The sequence below is a fragment of the Miscanthus floridulus genome, chromosome 9, assembly GCF_019320115.1.
Source record: "Miscanthus floridulus cultivar M001 chromosome 9, ASM1932011v1, whole genome shotgun sequence".
In the NCBI taxonomy this organism is placed as follows: domain Eukaryota; kingdom Viridiplantae; phylum Streptophyta; class Magnoliopsida; order Poales; family Poaceae; genus Miscanthus; species Miscanthus floridulus.
This window is the reverse complement of record NC_089588.1, coordinates 16946931-16968377: the sequence shown is the minus strand read 5'-3', so window position 1 is coordinate 16968377 and position 21447 is coordinate 16946931. Positions and strand designations below refer to the sequence as shown.

The 21447-nt window shown below is 37.6% G+C and overlaps 1 protein-coding gene across 1 annotated transcript; it reads right to left on the bottom strand.

Annotated features, from left to right (window-relative positions):
• Window positions 1-2352: 2352 nt before the first annotated feature.
• On the bottom strand, window positions 2353-15561 carry LOC136481447 (uncharacterized). The gene is made up of 9 exons (XM_066478790.1): window positions 15490-15561; window positions 13113-13291; window positions 12718-12991; window positions 12366-12600; window positions 11999-12149; window positions 9956-10153; window positions 6652-6707; window positions 5996-6106; window positions 2353-3880 (listed from the first exon to the last, which is right to left on the bottom strand). Exons 2-9 carry the CDS (start codon window positions 13245-13247, stop codon window positions 2536-2538), a joined length of 2505 nt encoding a protein of 834 aa, XP_066334887.1. The 5' UTR covers window positions 13248-13291; window positions 15490-15561; the 3' UTR covers window positions 2353-2535.
• Window positions 15562-21447: the final 5886 nt, after the last annotated feature.

Below are 21447 nucleotides of genomic sequence, written 5' to 3'. Positions count from 1 at the left end.
GCGATGAAAAGGACAACAATTTTGGTCACGATGCGAATTCAGCTGGTTCCTCAGACCTTTTGTCAGGTGAAGCTGCCGCTGCTTCTGCAGGCTATTTGAATGTCTGCGACAACACTATGGCCCCGTTCGCTTGTCTGAAAAAAAGAAGCCAAAACACCGTAGCGGCTGGTTGTGTGAGAGAGAAATACTGTAGCGGCTGAAAGATATACTGTAGCATGTGAGGGAAAACAGCCGGAGCAGCCGGCTGGTCTGAAATTTTCAGACCAGCCGAACGCCACCTATGTGTGATACGGAGTCTTCGTGTGCGGACATAGAGGCTAGGGTTAATAGGTAACATTAGATTAATATTTGAATATGGCCGGCCGTAAATTAGGCTAGTCGCATGGTCGCTTCAATTTTGGTCTTCCTCCTCCTCACACGCCCACCCCTACCTTCCTGCCCACCGCCCCTACCCAGTGGCTGCCTCGCCACCAACCACGCCGCCCCACCTGCTCCTGGCCCCATCCTCCTCCTCATCCTCGCCCCCCCCCCCCCACTGCCCACTGGGCACTGCTCGTTGCGACCTCCTCCTTTCCCTCCCCCTCCTGCAGCCGCCATGGCCATGGCCCCCCCCCCCCACCCCCGCAACCTGGTCCAGCCACCTCCTATATCGCCGGAACCCTAATGCCGCCCTGTTGTCTCCACCACCTGGCCTGCCTCCCCTGAGCACCTTCTAAGCCCGCGGAAGGACGGAGAGAAGGAGAGTCGGAGAGAGAGGGCGTTAAACCCACCGCCGCCGCCAGAACCCTAGCCGACTGTCACTGTCTTCTTCTTCGCCAGCGTAGGTGCGGGCGCGTGGGCCCATCACGTGCCAGGCTGAGCGGTGCACACACGGTTCGATTTGGTGATGAGCGTGCGTTGCGACAAACGCACGGCCGACTGATACGAAGTCTTTACCATTATAATGTAACTACTTAAAATCATAAATATTGATAAACTTTTCTATAAAATTGGTCAAACATAAAATAGTTTGACTAAAAATACACCTAGAATTGTTGCACCGAAGTGGATGCGTGCGTTCCATGCTGAACTTCTGGGATGTTATGCAGGCTGCAGGAAGCCGCTAACATGGGCATTGCGCAACTAACAACGGAAGTGCTATGGTGAAGGAAGCCCACAATGATTATCGCCTGTCAGTGATGGGGGAGTCTTAACTGAGCTAAAGCTGCTGATGCACGATGAGTTCAATCTCTGTAAGATAAGTCTTTTGTTGTCGTGAATGTAATAGTGTAGCACATGCTCTAGCTGCTATTAGTTCTAAACTCCATAGTGAGTGTAATTTGTCTTGGGATGCTGTACCTCATGAGATTGAGGCCTTGGTGACCAGCCATTTAGCCGGGTCTGATGGGTAATATAAAGTCTGAAAATTTCAAAAAAAATATGAATTGTTGCATGGTTTTTAATGTATATCTTTTAGTACTATTTTTTTAAAAAAAATATACACTTAAAGTTCTTCAAATTTAAGAGATTTTTACAACTATCAGTGGACAAGCACCGTACGCCATGCACGTGTCTATGAAAAATCTTTCATAATGGATGAATAATAACAAATTTTGTAAATCCAATTATTATACTACCTCTGTCCCTAAAAGGATGCAACTATGTGTTGCATGCCAGTTAAAGTACTTCATGTTTGACCAAATTTCTAATAAATAGTATTCACATTTATGGCTTCAAATTAATTTATTATAAAAATAATTTTGTAATTAATCTAATGATATTTGTTTTATATTATAAATATTTATATTTTTTATCTATAATTGGTCAAACTTGATATACTAAAATATGACACTATTCCAGAATTGAATTCTTTTGGGGACGGAGGGAGTAATTACAAAATCATAATGCCCTACAAAAAAAGTTATTTTTAATACATAGGGGCAACCATAAATCCTGATTTTTCTAATGCATAACACAAATAATCTCAAACTTGGAATACAAGAATAGATAGGTTCCATTTATGCATGCATAAACTATTAAAATATTTTCCTCAATAGTTTATGAGTCATGAAAAAAATGTTCCCTTAACAAACCACATGCCAACTGAATATCCAGTTTAAGTTATATTAATGATCTATGACAATAAACTTTTATAAGTTGTTACTTTAGATAAATTCATATATGTTAACTCATTATGACATCAATATTGGTTATTTAACTCTAGGAACTCTATGCCTTTTTTTTGTAAAACAGTAATATTATATGGTATACCCATATATTTACGTATACTTTTTGAAAGTATACTTGGTCAAAATGAAAATGGTAGTACTTAGAAAAAGAAATATTTTTTTTGACAGACAGAGTATATTGCAATATAAAATAGTAGTAAAATTCATCTCTTCGGGGTTAATTGTTTTCATGTCTAGGTTATATACATTACATTGGTGGTGATGAGATATGTACTGTGACAACTGACAAACTACAGGATTGCTGCCTACATGGCCAATTGGCCCCCATGCATGTCAAAATCTTGATTCCGCCCTCTCCTGCGTCTGTTCATGCAGGGTTCATTCTTCCTGTCCTTACTCCATCTGCTTGGGGGGATCGTGATCTAGGCACGGGCGGAAGAACTGTGCGGCAGATGTCTCCGAGAAAGGATAAGAACTTCAGCGTGCTTCTCCGCGGCACAGTAAATATCTGGAGCCCGTAATTCATGCCAAAAAAGTAGACCACCCATAACGTGAAACTTTCAATATTCAGTACGTGGAGGACGAGATATGCAGCCAGAACTCCTACGGGAAATAATACTACCGTAGCCATGATGAGCTTCAGGCTCAGTATCACCCATGACCATGGACTACTCGGATTCAATTGGACGAGAACTGTAGACAGGACGACTCCTATAGCAGATAAGGTCACCCGTCGCCTTGAACCACTGAGATTAAGTAGGTAGAGGACAAGATATACAAGTACAATTCCCATGGCTAATAAAGTTACCAGAGTTACGACGAACTTGATGATCATTATTACCACCCATGACCATGGAATGCTGGCAATCCGTAGGACGAGAACTACAGCCAGCACAGCTCCTTTGGAACATAAGATCACCCATCGCCATGAACTGCTCAGATTTAGGAGGCAGAGGACGAGAACTGCAACCACAATTACCAAGGCAAATGAAGCTATTACGAGAGTCCCGAAGAACTTCAGGGTCCGTATCACCCATGACCATGAACCGCTAGGATTCAGCAGAAACAGAGCGGCAGACAGTACAACTCCTCCAATGGAAAATAAGACCACCCGTTGACGCCATAAATCGGTGGGATTCAAAAGGTAGAGGACGAGAACCACAACCCCAAGCCCTATGGCAGATGAAGTTACCAGAACTGTGACAAACTTCAAGGTCAATACCACCCATGACCATGGACTGTTGGAATTCAATAAGATGAGAACTGCAGCCTGTACAACACCTATGGCAAATAAGATCACCCGTTGCCACGAACTGCTGAGATGTACGTAGAGGATGGATACTAATAAAACCAGAATTCCTGTGAAAAATGATGTTCTTAGAGCTGTGGTCAACTTAAAGGTCATTATCGCCGATGACCATGGATTGCTCGATTTCAAATTGAAGAGAGCCACAGCCAGCACAACTCCTATGGCAAATAAAATCACCCGTTGCCATGAACGGCTGAGATTCTTCTGTCGGTAATAAAGGACGAGAACTCCGACCACAACTCCTAGTCCTATTGCAAATGAGGTTGCCCGAGCCGTGATTATGAATGTCAGGGCTGTTCCCACCCATGAGAATGAATTATTGAGATTGAATATGACGAGAACTAAAGCCACAACTCCTATGCCAAGCTTCCAGTTCCATATCATTTCCGCCGATGGCCTTGAACTGTTGGCACAACAAGAAAACAGAGCATCAATGACGCTAACAATAGTGACCAAATACAGTTTTATCACTGTTTATCATGTTTACTGTGACGTCTGACCGCATTATTTTTTCTCACAATTGCACAGTTAATCAATAGAAAAATATCTAACGATATTGGATTATTGTCCATGGAAATATTTTGCCACTATATTTAGCTAATTGTGAGTAGATACTTTATTCTCACTAATATTCCATTATTAGTGAAAGATATTATTCTGGAACATAGTATCATATTACGAAAGCAAGTGATGGAATATTGTGTTGTTTCTAATTACCAGACCACTCATGGCTAAACTATAAAACAAAGCAATAGTTTGAGTTTAGTGACTGGAGGAGAATCTGTTTATTTACACCACCAAAGGTTTGGCACTGTATGCATCTTATTATTGTGAACCCCTTCTCTCGGATCAACCCACGCTCTCGCACATGCTAGAATCTTAGGAGATATAGGCATTACTTATTGTTTAATACCACTGACTAATAAAAGTTACATATCAAATTGTATAGTTTTGTCTTTGTTCATTTTTATAACACAATATGTATTATAGATACTCTGCAGTGTTTTATGATATACTCACCAATTACTGATCTATATGTTTTTTATTCATATCCATAGTTTCTTTTCCATTTACATGGCATCTCCGTGTATCTTCAGTATGCATTTAGTTAAAACCTTAGCTTAAATGACTATGATGGCTCTTGTTATAGCCCGTATCTTATGACATCACGAATCCACTTTTATTTTCCAATTATTAGTCTTATCGTATGCTACAGATTTTTTTATTCACAATTAAAGTTGAAACTTTGGTACTCACTGTATACTTTATTAACCTTTTGTACTTTTTAAAATTAAGGACTTCATAGCATAAGCAATCATTTAAAACATGCACCACATTGCTTGAGATTGATGGTAGAGCTTAGAATAAGAGGATACAAAATTTAACCATTAAAATGACTATTTACTCCAAAGAAACCATAAAGGTTAGCAGATATAGCTACCTGTGGTTTATACTAACCTCCCTTACTTCTCATAGTGTTTGAATTTTCACACCAAGTCCACCTATCGTAAGAGGAATAATTTTGCAGGACATCCAAAGCCATCCCAAGCCCATGATCAATCCCAAATGATCTAAAGATGAAATCCTAATGGGGGCTATATAAAATGAGAATTGAAGAGTAGGTGTCACGACACGAATTGAGTAGAACATGTTGTCCAAAGACATTTTTACATAAGGTCGCCAATGTTTTTTACCGCCATGTAGATCAGAGATTGCACTACCCTCTTTGGATCAACTTGTGCAATTTGACGAGGGTAATAATTCTTCATTCATCTTGCGATGCAAACTGCTACATGAATCACTACCATGTTTATAGTTATTTCATTCTATATTGATGTGATTCTACACATGGATGGTACTTTGCATGTTCTTAGTAGGATTAGGGGTACCTTGGTGTTAGTGGTTTCACAAATGCTAAAACCTAAATATTTAGAAAATAAGACTATTTGGAAAATATAGTTTGCAGAAAACTTCACAATGGGTCCTTGAGTGTTGTACTTATTGGGTCAACCCCTTACGCTAGCTGGATTTGGTAAGATATTTTCAATAATGCCTAAGGTTGACCCACTAAATCTAGAAATATCAATAATGCACAAGGTGAAAATCTCTTGGTATTGTTCATTTAGTCTACTGAATCCAACTTATAATATTGATTTGTTGAATCATGAAAGGTTACAATACCATACAAAATTTCATGGGAGTTATATGATATTTTTTTCTTTGTTTTAGTACAACCAAATCATACTTCACTAGTCTTCTGACAATATTTTTCTTCTTTTGGTACGAAGGCTCAACTAGTCCCGCTTTAAAGTAATAATGATCTTAGCTTTTTATGTGTTTAATGTTGAAAAAAATAGGCTGTTTCATGATTATTTCTAAAGTATAAACCATGACGAACTCACATACTAGCATGTATAATCCTAACATACTACTTGAACTAAATAGCATCAATGTGAACTACAAGAAGATTAAACTAGTAGGCATACTGAAATAACATATAAGATCATGGTGTACGTACTTCTTGTTTGCAGATGGATCTACTATCACCATAGCTAGTGGTCGAAGATCCTCGATTAGCGGTGGAGGATCAGGGTTGTTGTTGACGACACCACTAAGTCCTCCTTTAAAACTACATCAAAGACAATAGTTATTTATTATATTTCTATGTCTAGTGGTCCAATGAATCTAGCTTTGTATTATTTTCAGGTAGTTCAAACTTCATCCATTGGCCTAAATATATTCTAGTACATTCAATACTTGCCCCCTTCATGTTCTGATGTTCAGTAGTTTGACATGTATCACGTGACTCAGAAATAGTCAATAAAACTGAACTACTATCATGTACGTCAAATACAATTTTAAAATGAGTTGGAAGCTATTCTATCTTCCCAAATTATAGATTGTTTTGACTTTTCTAGGTACATAGCTTTTGCTATGGACCTAGATATATGATATGTACATAATAAAAGTTCTATATCTAGAAAAGCAAAAACGACCTATAAATTTGAACTTAGGGAGTACAATATTTTTCTATGACTCAGAACTGCTGAGTGTAAGAATTTGCTACAACAAAAATTGAAATTAAGTATTCTCATTCTATGTTCATTTGTGATTTGAAAATTTGTAGTGATGAAATAAAAACACCACAGGCATTCCTTTGTAATGAATAATTACCTTTTTGTATCTAAGTTTTTTGAAGCAGCATCACTTTCCCCTTGTAGTGTGGAATCCTGCAAGACAGGAGGAGGCCATGCATGGTAAGAATTTTATTTACTATCAGTAATTGGGGGTACCACATAATTCTCACTAGACGCATTAGAAAAAAGACAAATTATCAAAATAATACGAAACACCTGGCCTTTAATTTGATAGACTTTAATCATCACCGTCAGTAATAGCCATTCTATCTATTATAACTTATAAGTTACTATTACTAACTCAAGGTGGCTCTAACGGAGGCACGACGTTGATTCTCACCAGACACGCTACAAAAAACATAAATTCTAGAAATTCTCATAGTAATCCAAAACATCTGACCTTTAATTTGATAGACTCTAATCATTATTGTTGATAGCCATTGGATCTCTTGTAATTTATAAAAATGTTACCCACCTTCATCATTATGAAAATATATAAAGTAACCTCCAAATTCTTAAATCTAAATTAGCCACGTATGCCATTTTGAAAGATAATTCAAAATAATGCCCTAAATTTGTATATAAATTACCCACATCTGCTATTATAAAAAATAATTCAAGCTAACCCCCGAAGTTTGCATCTAAATTACCCACACTTTACATTATTAAAGATAACTCAAAGTAACCCCCTAATATTACATCTAAATCATCCACCTTTGTCATTATGAAGATATTTCAATATAACTCTCTAACTTTGTATCTAAATTACCACACCTGCCATTATGAAAGATAATTAAGATACTCCTGACGTACACCTCTGTCATTACAAACGATGATGAAAAGTAACCCTTAATTTTGCATTCCACCTACGCATGTATGTTATTATGAAAGATAATATAAAGTAACACCTTTATACTCATTTCTACCTCAGCTGTTGCAAAAAACAAAAATACCTCTCAAATTTACATGTAAATACTAATATATGCTATTACCAAAATTAATTTAACATCCAAAAAGTATGGAATATATATTTCTAAATTAGATATTCTACAACCTTGAAGTTGAAAATAAGCATAATAAATTTTCGATCATATAGACCAAGTGAAAATATATACATATGATAAATATTTATTTTAAAGCTTATGAAACATGAAAAATGTTCACTTAACATACCACATACCAATAGTACTAACGGTTCACTTTAATTTATATTAACACTCCATGATAATAAATTTCAACACAATGTGTTATTTTGAATATGTATACATTATGACTGAAATATTATGTCATATTAATACTTGTAATAATCCTGTGATACAATAATTTGAACATGTTGAGTGCTGGGATGTAAGCTGTGTTTCAACTTAACATGTGGAAAACAATATTACTAGGTCCCAAACTCTTCTTTAATAACAAAAAAATAAAAATTTGAGGAAAAGATAAAAAAGCACTAGAGTTTCAACTTAACATTTGGAAAACAGTTTGCAACAATTAGATTAAAAATTGAAAGCTAAACTATAGATTAATGAAAAATTACAACATTAGATTAAAAATTGAAAGCTAAACTATATATTCACGAATCACAAAGTCACATAAAGGGATGCAACAAGAGATTATATATCTTAAGCTTGGTTTCCTAGATACATATTACTCTAAAAAATGATGAATACTAGAAATTCTAACTAGATGCTCCACTTTGATCCCCCACGAGACCCGATACAAAAAAAAGATAGATCATAAAATTTCACACAAAAATTAGAAACACCCGACCATTAATTTGATATAATCTAATCACATAATAATACCTATCAGATCTTGTCCTAAATAGTTACCACCTATGTTATTGCACAAAACAACATAAAGTAACCCATGACTCCATATTTAAATTACATACCTAGCCATTAAGAAACATGATATGAAATAAATCTAAATTTACATCTAATTATCCACCTTCCTCGACAATAGATAATCTACTTAACCATTTTATTTTGTATCCCACTATTAGAAATACTAAATTTCCCCTCAAATCCACATCTAAATATCAACATCTTCTATTACAAAAAAGTTAAAATAGCCATAAAACATATATATGTTTCTACATTACCCACTTCTAACAATATTAATGCATTAAAATATTATGTAAGTAAATATACAACTTGTGTCGGTTTACATAATCAATAAATATACCAGTTATGTTCGAACACATAAAAGTATTTCCTTAACAACTCATATACTAATGATACTAAAAAATTGTTTAAAACCATATTGTTAACGATCACATATAGTTTGTATAGTTTGCTAGTTTACATATGTTTATACATTTTAACTGACATATCCATATTGATAGTATAACCATTATTACACATATAAATTCCTTGATAAAAAAATTCAATCATGTTGAGAAGTAGGAGAGGCCACTGTTGACCTTTAAGATTCCTTTAGAGTAAACCTTCGTATAAGATTTAAATATTAATATTCTCTAGATGCTAGAACTACTACCCATCGAAGCTCTCAGTTCAAGTTCTACTACTTGTAAGCCATGTGGTGAAAGTTTCAAATGTTTGTATGCTATCATACTATTTAAGAATGCAGTTTGTGACCTAAAATCATTATTTTAAAAAACACATAAAGGAGTGTTAATAAAAGATACAATAAAAAATAGGACTTTTAGCTTAACTTAACAATAAAAATCTATATCAATCAATAATAATAAAATTTGAAAAATCAAAACTTAAACCGGGGACATCATAAGATTTGGGATGCAACGAAAGGCACCATAGTTTATGCGAACTAATTGCATATTTAAGATATATACAGAGGTGTCATGAAAAGGAAAAACCGTGGACATGGATGAAATAGATTGTCAGTTCCTTGAAAAAATAATTAATAAGTTTATGATAATCGGGTATAAACTACAAAGTATCTATTATGTCTATTGCGTTAGAAATTAAATAAAGAGGAAAACATACAATTTATTTTGGGTAATTTTTTTATTACTTATACGTATTAAACAATTAGTAATGCTTATACGTTAAGATTTTAGCCCGTGTGATTGCACACGTTGATATATAAAGTTAAATTAGCTCAAAATATTTAAACATTTTAAAATTAAAGTAGTGCTTGTTAAAATTCAAAAGTTTGATCGCATCGTGGTCAAAGCCAAGTATTTGTGTCAGAAAGGAGTTAGATTGTTTCAGTTATGTCAGACCAGAAAGAAGTACCGTGCAGGCGCGCAGTATGCATGCACGCAAGAAACTCTCTATATAAATTTAAAATAACTTCAAGTAACATCTGGAGAAATGAAAGGGACCTGGAACGTATCTTTGAGTAATTAAATATACCTGATCAACCTTATGTGTGCATCCTCCAGCACATAGTATAAGCGACAACATTTGGCCTGCAGAAGGTCTTCTTTCCTTATCAGCCTCGACGCAACAGAGCCCAATTTTAATGCATCTATGCACTTGCTGGAGGCAATCTGCTTCAAGTGACGGATGCTTTGATGCTATCTGAGAAATGTGAGTCCAATTTTTACGTACCTAAGAACAGATAACAACAACTATTATGTGGAGCCGCAAGTACCAGGGCCGGTGCAAGAATTAGAAGTAAAAATAGCCAGAATACACTGCTAAAAACATAGTATCGTAGAGGTTCTTCCATTTTTTAAGCACAGTTGTAAATTATCTTTGAAATAGGAGGAGAGTTTTCTAGAGGAGTATTTATAGAGACGGGCCACCTTCTGGACCACTCGTAGACCAAGGGCAGTTGGTAACTAAGGCACTGTTCAAGGGAGCTGTAACTTTTTCAAAAATATCTCTTGGAGAAGTTTATTAAAAAAGCTTCAGAAGCTGTTCGGAGGAAGGTTCTCTACTTTTAGTATAAAGTATAACATTTGCATCTTTTATCTGCATGAAAAAACAACCCTCTGTGAGGGAGCTTCTAACTTTTTGAGCTTTCCGAGAAAGCAAAAGCTATCAGAACCTCCCTGAAAAGGACATAATATAACTCGTCTCTAGAAATGGTTATCACGCGATTTAATTCAAAACTTTTTAAATGAAATTGCATGAAGACAAATTTTATATAAAAATTATAGAGTTCAACCAAATCTAAAAGTTTATGGTTAACAACCTTCATTTGAAATCAGTTATTCGAGCCAAGATATATGTTTTATGTTCTTAGATTTTAATTATTTTTTTTAATTCTTCAAGTGATCTTGGATGGAGACAAAACAAAACTAATAGACTTAATGAGATCTAAAAGTTATAGCTGACTTGTTTTATTTAAAATTGTTTATGGGTTCAAATATTCAATAAATAAAGTTCATAGAAGTTAATGAAAACATATATATGTACTAAAAAAATTACAATTAACTTTGATACGGTGGTAATGGGAGCCTGCACAAGGATTGAGGTCCTATAATCGAGTCTTCAAGAATGTACACATGTATTTCTTGAGAAAAATCATATGATTTTACGACGCCGAACTATATGGTAGCTGTTTGGCATGAGAAAAAAGTTTTATTTTTTTGTCTCGTTTTTAATATTTATATGGCCCATCTTACCAACCGGCCCAATAATTTGATTTTTATGGGCTGATTGACCTTACCAACCGACAATTGATTGGTAATACCCTAAAAAAAGACAATTGATTTCATTTTTTTTTTGAACGTAACAATTAATTTCTAGTGATATCCAACCTTACAAACCACCTCAAAAAAATGCTTTATTTTCTACACGTGCTTGCAAAGACCGCCTACAAATCTATTTTGAGCACGTATAATGGTGATAGTTCTGGCGAACCTAGTTTGTAAAGGGATATTGTTTGTTAGCAAATTAAGCTTTGTTTAGAGCTCTGGTTATTAGAATGTTGCTCATAGGGCAATTATGATCAGGTCCTTATACAAGAAGGCTTCGAAGTAACCTGGAATGTCAAACAAGTTTAGGCCCTGATTGTATATAAAGTATCTTTGGAGAATTAAAAAATATTACAGTTTTGCAAAATACTTTGATTTTCCATAACTTTTGGGTGTTTGTATGCAGCAGCCCTTTCGATTTTTTAAAACCATGGTATTGTCAAAACCATAGTCGTTTTATGGTTTATTGGAAATTCCAGTTAAGACCACTTTTTTGTTTTTTCTAAATCTCATTTTTACACGCCTTTAGCTTATAAAAATAAGTTTTCTTGATACCATAGTTTTTTAAAACTATAACATCTGAACACGGTTTTTATCTACTTCCTACTCTTTTCGCAGGGAGAGCAGTCGGGGCTTGACCCCAGCCAGCCAGCCCTCTGCGTTTACCGCCATCACCCCTTCCTATTCCAATGACTGTGTAAAAGAAGAGGTATAACAAAAGAAAAGATTATATGAAGTTTTGTTTACTCACATCCTCAATAAAGTGCTCGCCTAAATTGTTTCCCTTAGCTTGGTAATTCTTCATTCCTGTAATAATCTCTAGGACTAGAATACCCAGACTATATATGTCTGCCTTGGTTGAAATCTCCCCTCTCTGAAAGTACTCTGGTGCCATGTATCCTCTGCCATGATAAGACAAGAGTAAACTCAAATATGTAAAATATATAAGCCACCATTAGGAACCGTACTCTCCCACAACCATCTCATTAGTGTGATCAACACGAACAGATGGTTGGAGAAAAAGGTTCTAGTGTCCTCATAAAAGTGCCCTGTGTCTAATCTGAAAATGAAAAGCTGAGGGCAATCGCGGTCTCTGGAGAGAAGTTGATAGACATTACATTGACCCGATAACATTCTTGGTGCAGGTTAGGCTTTGTTCTGCACTAAAGAACCTGGACAGACCAAAATCTGCAATTTTGGGTTCCATCTTATCATCAAGTAATATATTGCTTGGTTTCAGATCCATATGAATTATTGGAGTATTATCCAGGCCTCCATGCAGGTAATGCAAACCCTGGCAAATGCCAACGATTATTTTGTAACGGCTCTGCCAGTTAAGTCCTAGGGACTCATCTGCAAGGAAAATATAAAGCGTAAGCTTAGTACGCATATAGTACCAATAATGAAATGGGGAATGCATATAAAGCGTAAACTTAGTCAGATTTGTTACATGTGGATGCAGCACCTTACCAAAAATTATACTGTCAAGGCTTCCATTCGACAGGTACTCATAACACAGTAACTTCTCTCGCATTTCAGCCACAATAAACTTCTTCTGGTCCTCGTAGTACAGGTACAGCGGTACTTCTTTGGTTTCATCACAATAGCCTATTAACTTTACAACATTATGGTGGTTGACTCTTGCAAGATGATTGGCCTCATTCTTGAACTGCTTATCTTGCTCTCCTAGAATGGGCCTGAGCTTCTTCACGGCCATCACAGCCCCAGATTCTACTTCAATCCCCTGTTTAATTACTCTTTTATTTAAAAATGTTTATATATATAAAATTTCGCTTGTTGATATGCCTAAATTTCCATTGTCACAGAAAGAGTTACAGAAGTCCAGGAAAATAGTACAATCTTACCTTATAAACCACTCCAAACCCGCCTTCACCGATTTTTCTATCAGAAGAGAAATTATCTGTGATGGATTTCAAATACTGAAACGTTAGTTGCAACTTCCTCTCAATTTTTTGTTCTGTGCCAATTCCATCGCCCATTGTTTATTCTGAAATTCTACAACGACAAACCGTGCATTGATTCACTGCACATGGAAACAATAGCAGCACTTAAACAGAGCCCTTTTATTCTAAAAAGGTATTAAGAGGTACAGTAATTATAAAAAAATAATTTGAGCAATTCTGATGGCTCTCTCATCCGCACCCCTACCTTCTTTTGACGGTCTAAACTGCAAACCTCTCTCTCTCTCTCTCCAACGAAACAAGTCGTTTTCTACACCGAACTTGCCTCTGGCCTTGTGCCAATGATGTGTATTGTGGAGTGTGGTTTATGCACCATGTGCACTAGTACAAAATTGATTTTAGGAGTCTCATTTTATTAACATAGGTAGTAAAAAATTATACGTGTCTCTAAATATAGCTAGTGATTTTTAGAGACAAACAATTTATTTACCGACATAGGTAATAAAAAAATTATACGTGTCTCTAAATATAGTCTTAGTAGTCCATAGATCGAGCACCTCTCGAAACTGAGTTATAGGGGCAGTCATCTTAAGAGCTGTACTTCTGAGAATGGATTTTTTAGAGACGGAGCTTGTTAAGAGGTCTACCTCCATTAATGAGGTATAAAAGCAGAAGCTCCTCCACTCAACTCTCTCCCCTCCCTCAATCCAACTGAGCTGCTAGCCTACCAGACCCCTCTCTCAGTGTCTCTCTTCATGTCATGGGCTTCCTCGGTGGCTCCTACCTTGCTTAGAAGCCCCCAATACTTTAAAGAAATAATATGAGAGTTGGTTGGAACCCATAGAAGGGGTTAGATTTTAGATGAAAGAGCCCTATTTAAAACTATTAGGGGTTCAAAATTTGAGGAATCCATGAGTATCCTAGATATCTATAATTGGTACTCTCTCTATCAGAAAATATTTTAATATTTTAGGAGGGAGGACGGTATGTCCAAATAAGGTCATGTTTGATTTCCATAAGTCAGGTGACTTATTAAGTCAGATGACTGAAAACCAGTGACTTATAAGTCATGCATGTTTGGTTGTAGATGACTTATAAGCTCATTAAAGATGTGGGCCCCACGCGAAAAAGGGTGACTTATAAGTTTTAAGCAAGGGTGAACCAACTTAAAACTTATAAGTAGGGGTGACTTATAAGTTGGTGGTGTTTGGCAAAATAAGTCATTTTTTTTTACTTTTTAACTTATAAGTAGGTGACTTATTTGGAACCGGGCCTAATTTAGTTGTATCTTTGCAAGGACTAAAAAACGTGCAGGAGAAAAGTCAATAGACCAAGGCGCCTACTGAGCAGTACGGAACATTTGATACTAGTTTCACACACACATATATATAATTTAGTTGTATCTTTGCAAGGACTAAAAAACGTGCAGGAGAAAAGTCAATAGACCATGGCGCCTACTGAGCAGTACGGAGCATTTGATACTAGTTTCACACACATATATATATATATATATATATATATATATATATATATATATATATATATATATATATATATATATATATATGAGGCTCTTTAGTAGCCGGCTATAAAATAAGTTATTATGTAGCCACCTCTATTTACGATAATTTTATATACTAATTTACGATAATGTCAATACATATTTACGATAGTTGGGTTACTATAACACATGGGGATATTTACCATAACGTTATAGTAAACCACTTAGTAAGGAGTTACTATAATCTCGTAAATTAACATAGTAATTATCGTAACTCAAAGTTGCTACATAATAAGTTATTTTGTAGCAGGATAGTAGTTCTATATATATATATATATATATATATATATATATATATATATATATATCCAGTTACTCTTAGACATAACACAAGATACCATGAGTTGGGAGAGTGTACCATTTTTGTACTCATGACATGGCTGCTTCAAAGAAAGTAAAATGATACTCTCTCTGTTTTAAATTATAAGATGTTTTGGATTTGCTAGATACGTTGCTTTTGCTATGTATCTAGATATACAGTGTATATCTAAATGTATAGCAAAAGTTATGTATCTAGAAAAGTCAAACATCTTATAATTTAGAACGGATGGAGTACAAAAGATTCAGAATAGCTTTAGGATAGCGAAGAGATGAAAACAAGAATGGAAATTAATAAACTATCAGGGAAAACTCATATTGAAGAGTTAAGCGAGGAATGAAATTATGCATACCATACATAAACAGAGATGAACACTACAAATGGAGTGGATAATCGATCGAGTTGATCCAAAAATACTAAGTAGAAGTTATGGATGGTACCTGGACGAAGGCGAGGCCGGCCGCGTCGCGTCGAGGAAGGTAGCAAACTCCCGGTACCAAGAGCAGGTTATAATGCGTGTGCCATGCTCCTACAGACGACGAAGACCCATGAAGTCAACTGAGCCCAATCCCTTTACCCCTTCAAAAGAATTCTAGAAAACGAAATCTGCCAATCTACAGACGACGAAGACCCATGAAGTCAACTGAGCCCAATCCCTTTACCCCTTCAAAAGAATTCTAGAAAACGAAAAAAAAATCTGCCAATCTACAGACGACGAAGACTCATGAAGTCAACTGAGCCCAATCCCTTTACCCCTTCAAAAGAATTCTAGAAAACGAAAAAAAAATCTGCCAATCTAATCCCCAGGCGCTATTCGTGAATGATGACCTCGACCAAACTCGTCTCCTAGTGCCACAACACGGTTAGTGGAAGCAAGCGACAACGATGTGATTGATATGGACCAGTCACCGTCGCGTGGACCCAGCCAAAATTAAAGGTGGACTACCATATATCTATACTAGCCACTGATGCCCGCGCTTCGCTGCGGGTGGTCTGTTTGGTATACCGAACCTTGGAAAAACATGTTAGTAAAGGATAAGATGTCTTTTCCATTATGTGTTATATGGAAGGGCCTATTTGATACATTGAATCTTGGAAAAATACATCAAAGGAAGCTAATATTTGTTAATAAAATCAATGGCATGCTGGCGCAATGAAACATTTACTGGAGTGATTAGGACGGCACATGGTAAGATTATATTACACCATAGTTGGAAAAAGCAAGCACTGCAATACAAGTACATCACCTCACGCGAGGGTTTACAAAAAAAGTGAATTAGGATTCACCACCCTTAGCCGTAAGCGAACCTAGTTAGAAATATTAATTCAAAGCACAACACTGGGTGGAGATTACATTATAGGTGGAAAAAGAAAACACTACAATACGGGTACATCTCCTCACGCGAGGGTGTAAACGAACCTAAGTAGAACTACTAATTCAAAGCACAACAGTAGGTGGGGATTACATTGTAGATGGAAAGACCAAACACTACAATACGGGTACATCTCCTCTCGCGAGGGTTTACAAAAAAGTAAATCATGATTCACTCCCCTTAGGCGTAAGGGCGCATCGCTAAAACCACTTTCATGGGTCTAGCTTCGGACCATATTAGCCTCATTCCCTGAGGGGGTCATGTGGCCACTTAGATCATGCCTCGGAGCTTGAGGAATCCTCTGAGAAGATGGCATGAGCACATGCACCATCTCCTGGTGGTGGCTGAGTGAGTGGGAGAATCTCTTCTCCATCTAGTGACTCTATCTCAGGAATTCCATGGGAGGCCTCGGTTGGGGGAGGTGCAGGCGGTGTGTCCACTATTTCCCCTTGGATTTCTTCCATGGTTGCAATTGGGATTCCATCTAGTATTGGACACTCTCTATCTTCCAAGGTGACAATCCTTCTCCTGACCCTATTGACAAGATAGATATTCTTCAGTTGCTGAGTGTGCCGGTCTTCGGCCTATTTGAAGGCTTCAATTGCTGCCGCCTCACGGCTCTCCGCCTTAGTGGCCTGCACCTTAGCATTCGCAAGCTGCACTTGGAGCTCTCTAATCTGCTTCTCTGCCTTCTGTGCCCTACGAATGCACTTCCTCAAATGCTTAGCCTGCCTATCATATTGCTTATCCAAGGAAAGCAAGTAGTCAGACATGAAAACTATAGTTGGATCACGTTCATGAAGTTCAGGGCCTTCTAGGGTCTTCATTCGGGCTACCCACACAGGGCTGTTCTTTACAAAAGGGGGGAAGAATCTCATGGGTGTATGACATATTGGCTTCTCAAAAATCTGGCATAGGTACCTCAAAGCTTTGCGAGCGATAGATTGGTAAGTGTCCTCAAACCGAAACCCTGTGGTGGACACCACCCAAGGATTTATGTCAGGGAAATCCCTACTTGCTCCAACATAGATGATTACCTCACACCTCTTAGTGCCATACTCCTCATACTCCCTTCCTACATATTCTGGGTGATCCAAAATACCTAGCCTGACCATGGTGGCATACAAGAGCTTGGGGAAGCCATCCTTGTTCAGGTAATAGCTGGTGGTCCACCCTTCATCTGCCATCTGCGAGGAAAATGAGGGAAGTCATTTTCAACATTTAGGAGAGGGTAAGATTTCTATAGATACGTTAATGACTTGCTTACCTTGCTAAGGGCACCGAGAAGCAACGCAGCACGATTTGTATAAGAAAGTAGAAAAAGGGAGGAATTGGAGGTATGATGCTTGATGGAAAAGAAGGTTGTGTTAGGACGTGCTAGATCTCGTGATCTGGAGGGGCTCTTCATTGCCACATCTTATAGATACAAGGATGGAGCTGTGTCCACCAGTCCAAGGACCTTCTTTAATGTGAGAGATTGTGGTAGCGCATGCGTGTCGTGTCGTGTAGTGGCACGGGCGGTGGTGATGTGACAACATGCGAGTAGTTGTTGGGTGCTTAAGGGACATAGTCCATTACTCATGACAGGACCTGCCACCTCGATGGTATTCTTTAATATTAGGGACTGTGGTATCGCATGCGGGTGGAGCTATGTAGTGGTATGGTCGATGGCAACTGATAAAGTGGCGGTAGTTGCTAGATGCCTTAGGGGCTTTCTCCATTATTCATGGGCATGAGTGCCTTTATGTATGATGCACATAGACAATATGATGACAAAAACAGAAATGGTGTAGCAAGTTGGAGACATACTGCAATTATATGACCGGGGGACACAAATGAGGTCATGAATTTTCCAAAAATTACAAGTTGGGCACGCAGTTCATATTCAAGCGCTAGATTGAAAAGAAAATTTGTTCACTTGACAAACAAACAAGACCTAGGATGTCGCTATACACACTTCACACAACAATAATGATGCAATAGATGGTGTCGTTATTTTGCCTGGTCTGATCATCGTCTAAACATAAGAAGGCATGGCCTAGCAACATTTACCTCATATAGAAACAATGCGAAACAAGGCACCCATGAAGGGACAAGCTCAAAAAATGCACCAAATACTTATCCTCTAACCGAAAATGAGTTAACTATGGTTCATTACCACATGGGAAATGTGCACACATATAGTTTGTGTTTGCAACTAGTAGTGTCATCTAGTGGTATAGGCAGTGGTGATGTGAAAACATGGGAGTAGCTGTTGTGTGCTTAAGGGACATAGTCCATTACTCATGGGAAGGAGCTGCCAGCCCGATGATATTCTTTAATGCTAGGAACAGTGGTATCGCATGCGGGTGGAGCTGTGTAGTGGTATGGTCAATGGCGACTGACAAAGTGGGAGTCGTTGCTAGATGCCTTAGGGGCTTTCTCCATTATTCAAGGGCATGAGTGCCTTTATGTAGGATGCACAGATACAACATGATGACAGAAACATAAATGGTGTAGCAAGTTGGAGACACAGTGCAATTACATGGCCAGGGGACACAGATAATGTCAAAAATTTTACAAAGGGAACATATCTGGTGCAAACCAACCACCCCGTGCAGCCTTGGAAACTGCGAATCTGGGCCACAAGATGCTAATCCAATGGACAGGGTTAGAGGGGGCAGGGGGTATTGGAAAAATGGTCGGCTGGTGGGAGGGCTTAAGCACAAAATCTCACCTTTAACCCTGTACATTGGATTGGCATCTTGTGGCCCATATTCGTAGTTTCCAAGGTTGCACGGGATGGTTGGTTTGCTCTAGATACGTTCCCTTTTACAAGCTTATATTTAAGCGCTAGACTAAAAATAAAATTTGTTCACTTGACAAACAAACAAGACATAGGATGTCGCTATACACACCTCACACAACAATAATGATGCAATAGATGGTGTCATTATTGCCAATAGGCGACACCCGGTCTGATCAACGTCCAAACATAAGAAGGCATGGCCTAGCAACATTTACCTCATATAGAAACAATGTTAAACAAGGCACCCATGAAGGGACAATCTAAAAAAATACACCAAATACTTATCCTCTAACCGAAGATGAGTAAAATATGGTTCATTACCACATGGGAAATGAGCACACAGATAGTTTGTGTTTGTAACCTACCATAGCAACTAGATATAACCAAAAATGAATTAGTGGAAGCACCTATCATGTCCTTAAGGACATTGTATTTCTCTATAAGGGTGCTATGTGGAAGTTCACATAATGTCACACCCAATTTTAAGGATAAAATTGGATGCACTAAACTCATGTGTGCCCAGGAATCAGTCACACACACAAGCTGACAAATCATATAAAGTATCATCATGGTGTCTCATACATCACGAATTATAACACTAAATAGTCTTACATAACACAGCGGAAAAGTAAAGGATAACTCTCTCGTGGAACTCCATCATAGGGAAGGTCAACTGGTTGACCACAAGCCTAATAATCTTCAGGAAATTCCTCATATCCATTGGCATCTGTTACCCATCCGGGATTTTTATCCAAATATTGAAAATAAACAAGCGTAAGTACGTCCCGTACTCAACAAGATAACATGGGGTTCATGAGGCTCAAAAAGGATGACACTGGTTTACTGCTGTTAGCACTTTTAGTAAGTCAAGATTTTATCATCAGTAATTGTCAAGTTATGCTTAAGCTCCCTTTTCAACCCACATAATCATATATCAGAACCGGTTGAATCATGAATCATCATCATAATATCATCATGTATGAACAACATTATAAGTAGCCATTTATTCTGTGAGTTTTCCGGGCCGCTCGTAACCGTGAGCATGGCTGTTATAACAGTTTGTTACCCTCTGCAGAGGTGGTACACATTCACCGCGAGTCGTGATTCCCATATGCCCGGGTTAATTACTCCCATGTCACTACCAAGGTGAGCGGGCAGGGTACACTATGAAGCCATTTCATAGGTTTCTCTAACAAGTTAGGGCCGCTAGGTTTCCTCGGCAGGCAGATGTAGGAACCCCCCTTTCCTATGGCACATATCCATCGCGGCTATACACATAGGAACAGAGGCAGTCCTATATCCAACGTGGCAAGCCCCATTTGCGCCATAAAGGTAACCTCTAACAAGCTAGAAAAGGTCCTATTACTGAGCTAAAGTCAGAGCCATATGACTCTCACAGTTGCACTATCAGTCCCAGCTTTTGCCGACAGATAAGTCCTTATGGAGGGCAGAGAGCAACATGATCAAAAGTCATTTGCACCATCGCCCTATGGAACAGTTGTTATAAATCATGTTATACTTTTAGTTCCATAGAATCATTCATCATCATATAGATCATGTTCATTTAGAGCACTAGCAATCTACCCATATGCAAATACCCCATAGGAGACAAGGAATATGATAAACAATCACTAGGATGTCCTTACGGGTATCAAATTAGACACATGCAAATGAGTAATTGATTAAAGTGAAATAGGACATCAAGGTAGGCCCATGCTATACTTGCCTTGGTTCACAAACTCTTGCTGGTCCTGCTGGTCGTCGAAGAATTCTTGGTCTCCAACGTTCTCCTCACCGTCTGAACGCGACCAACACGGCAACATACAACATTCCAAAAGCATTCATGCAAAGCAAACATTCCTATCATTAGAACAGTACACCAATAGTATAGAAAACAAGATAAAATGTTTGTGAAAATAATCTACGTCTCGCTACGATCACGTCAACGCGAAGTTCACGAAAAACGGAGCTAAAATGCGAAAGTTATGATTTAAACGGGATTTCCTATAGCAATATATTAAATTAAATCTAACCAGGAAATTAAAAGGTTCCAAACTTGACTAACAGTGATTCTAACATGTAGATTATGAAATTACGAAGCTAACGCGATTTGAACGGATCAATTCGGAGCTAAAACGACAATTTTATACGCAAAACAGTTCAAATGGCATTTCTGTAAATACTGAAAACGTATTTGACTTAAGCAGTGAACTTTACGTCTTCAAAACGAGAATGCG

What these genes read in the sequence shown, in the direction of transcription:
- LOC136481447 (XM_066478790.1), bottom strand. Translation starts at nt 13,247, where the DNA reads ATGGGCGATGGAATTGGCACAGAACAAAAAATTGAGAGGAAGTTGCAA. An exon ending in GGTTTGGAGTGGTTTATAAG is followed by an intron (nt 12,992 to 13,112) that starts GTAAGATTGTAC and finishes GTAATTAAACAG; the next exon opens with GGGATTGAAGTAGAATCTGG. An exon ending in AAGAATGTTATCGGGTCAAT is followed by an intron (nt 12,150 to 12,365) that starts GTAATGTCTATC and finishes TTATCATGGCAG; the next exon opens with AGGATACATGGCACCAGAGT.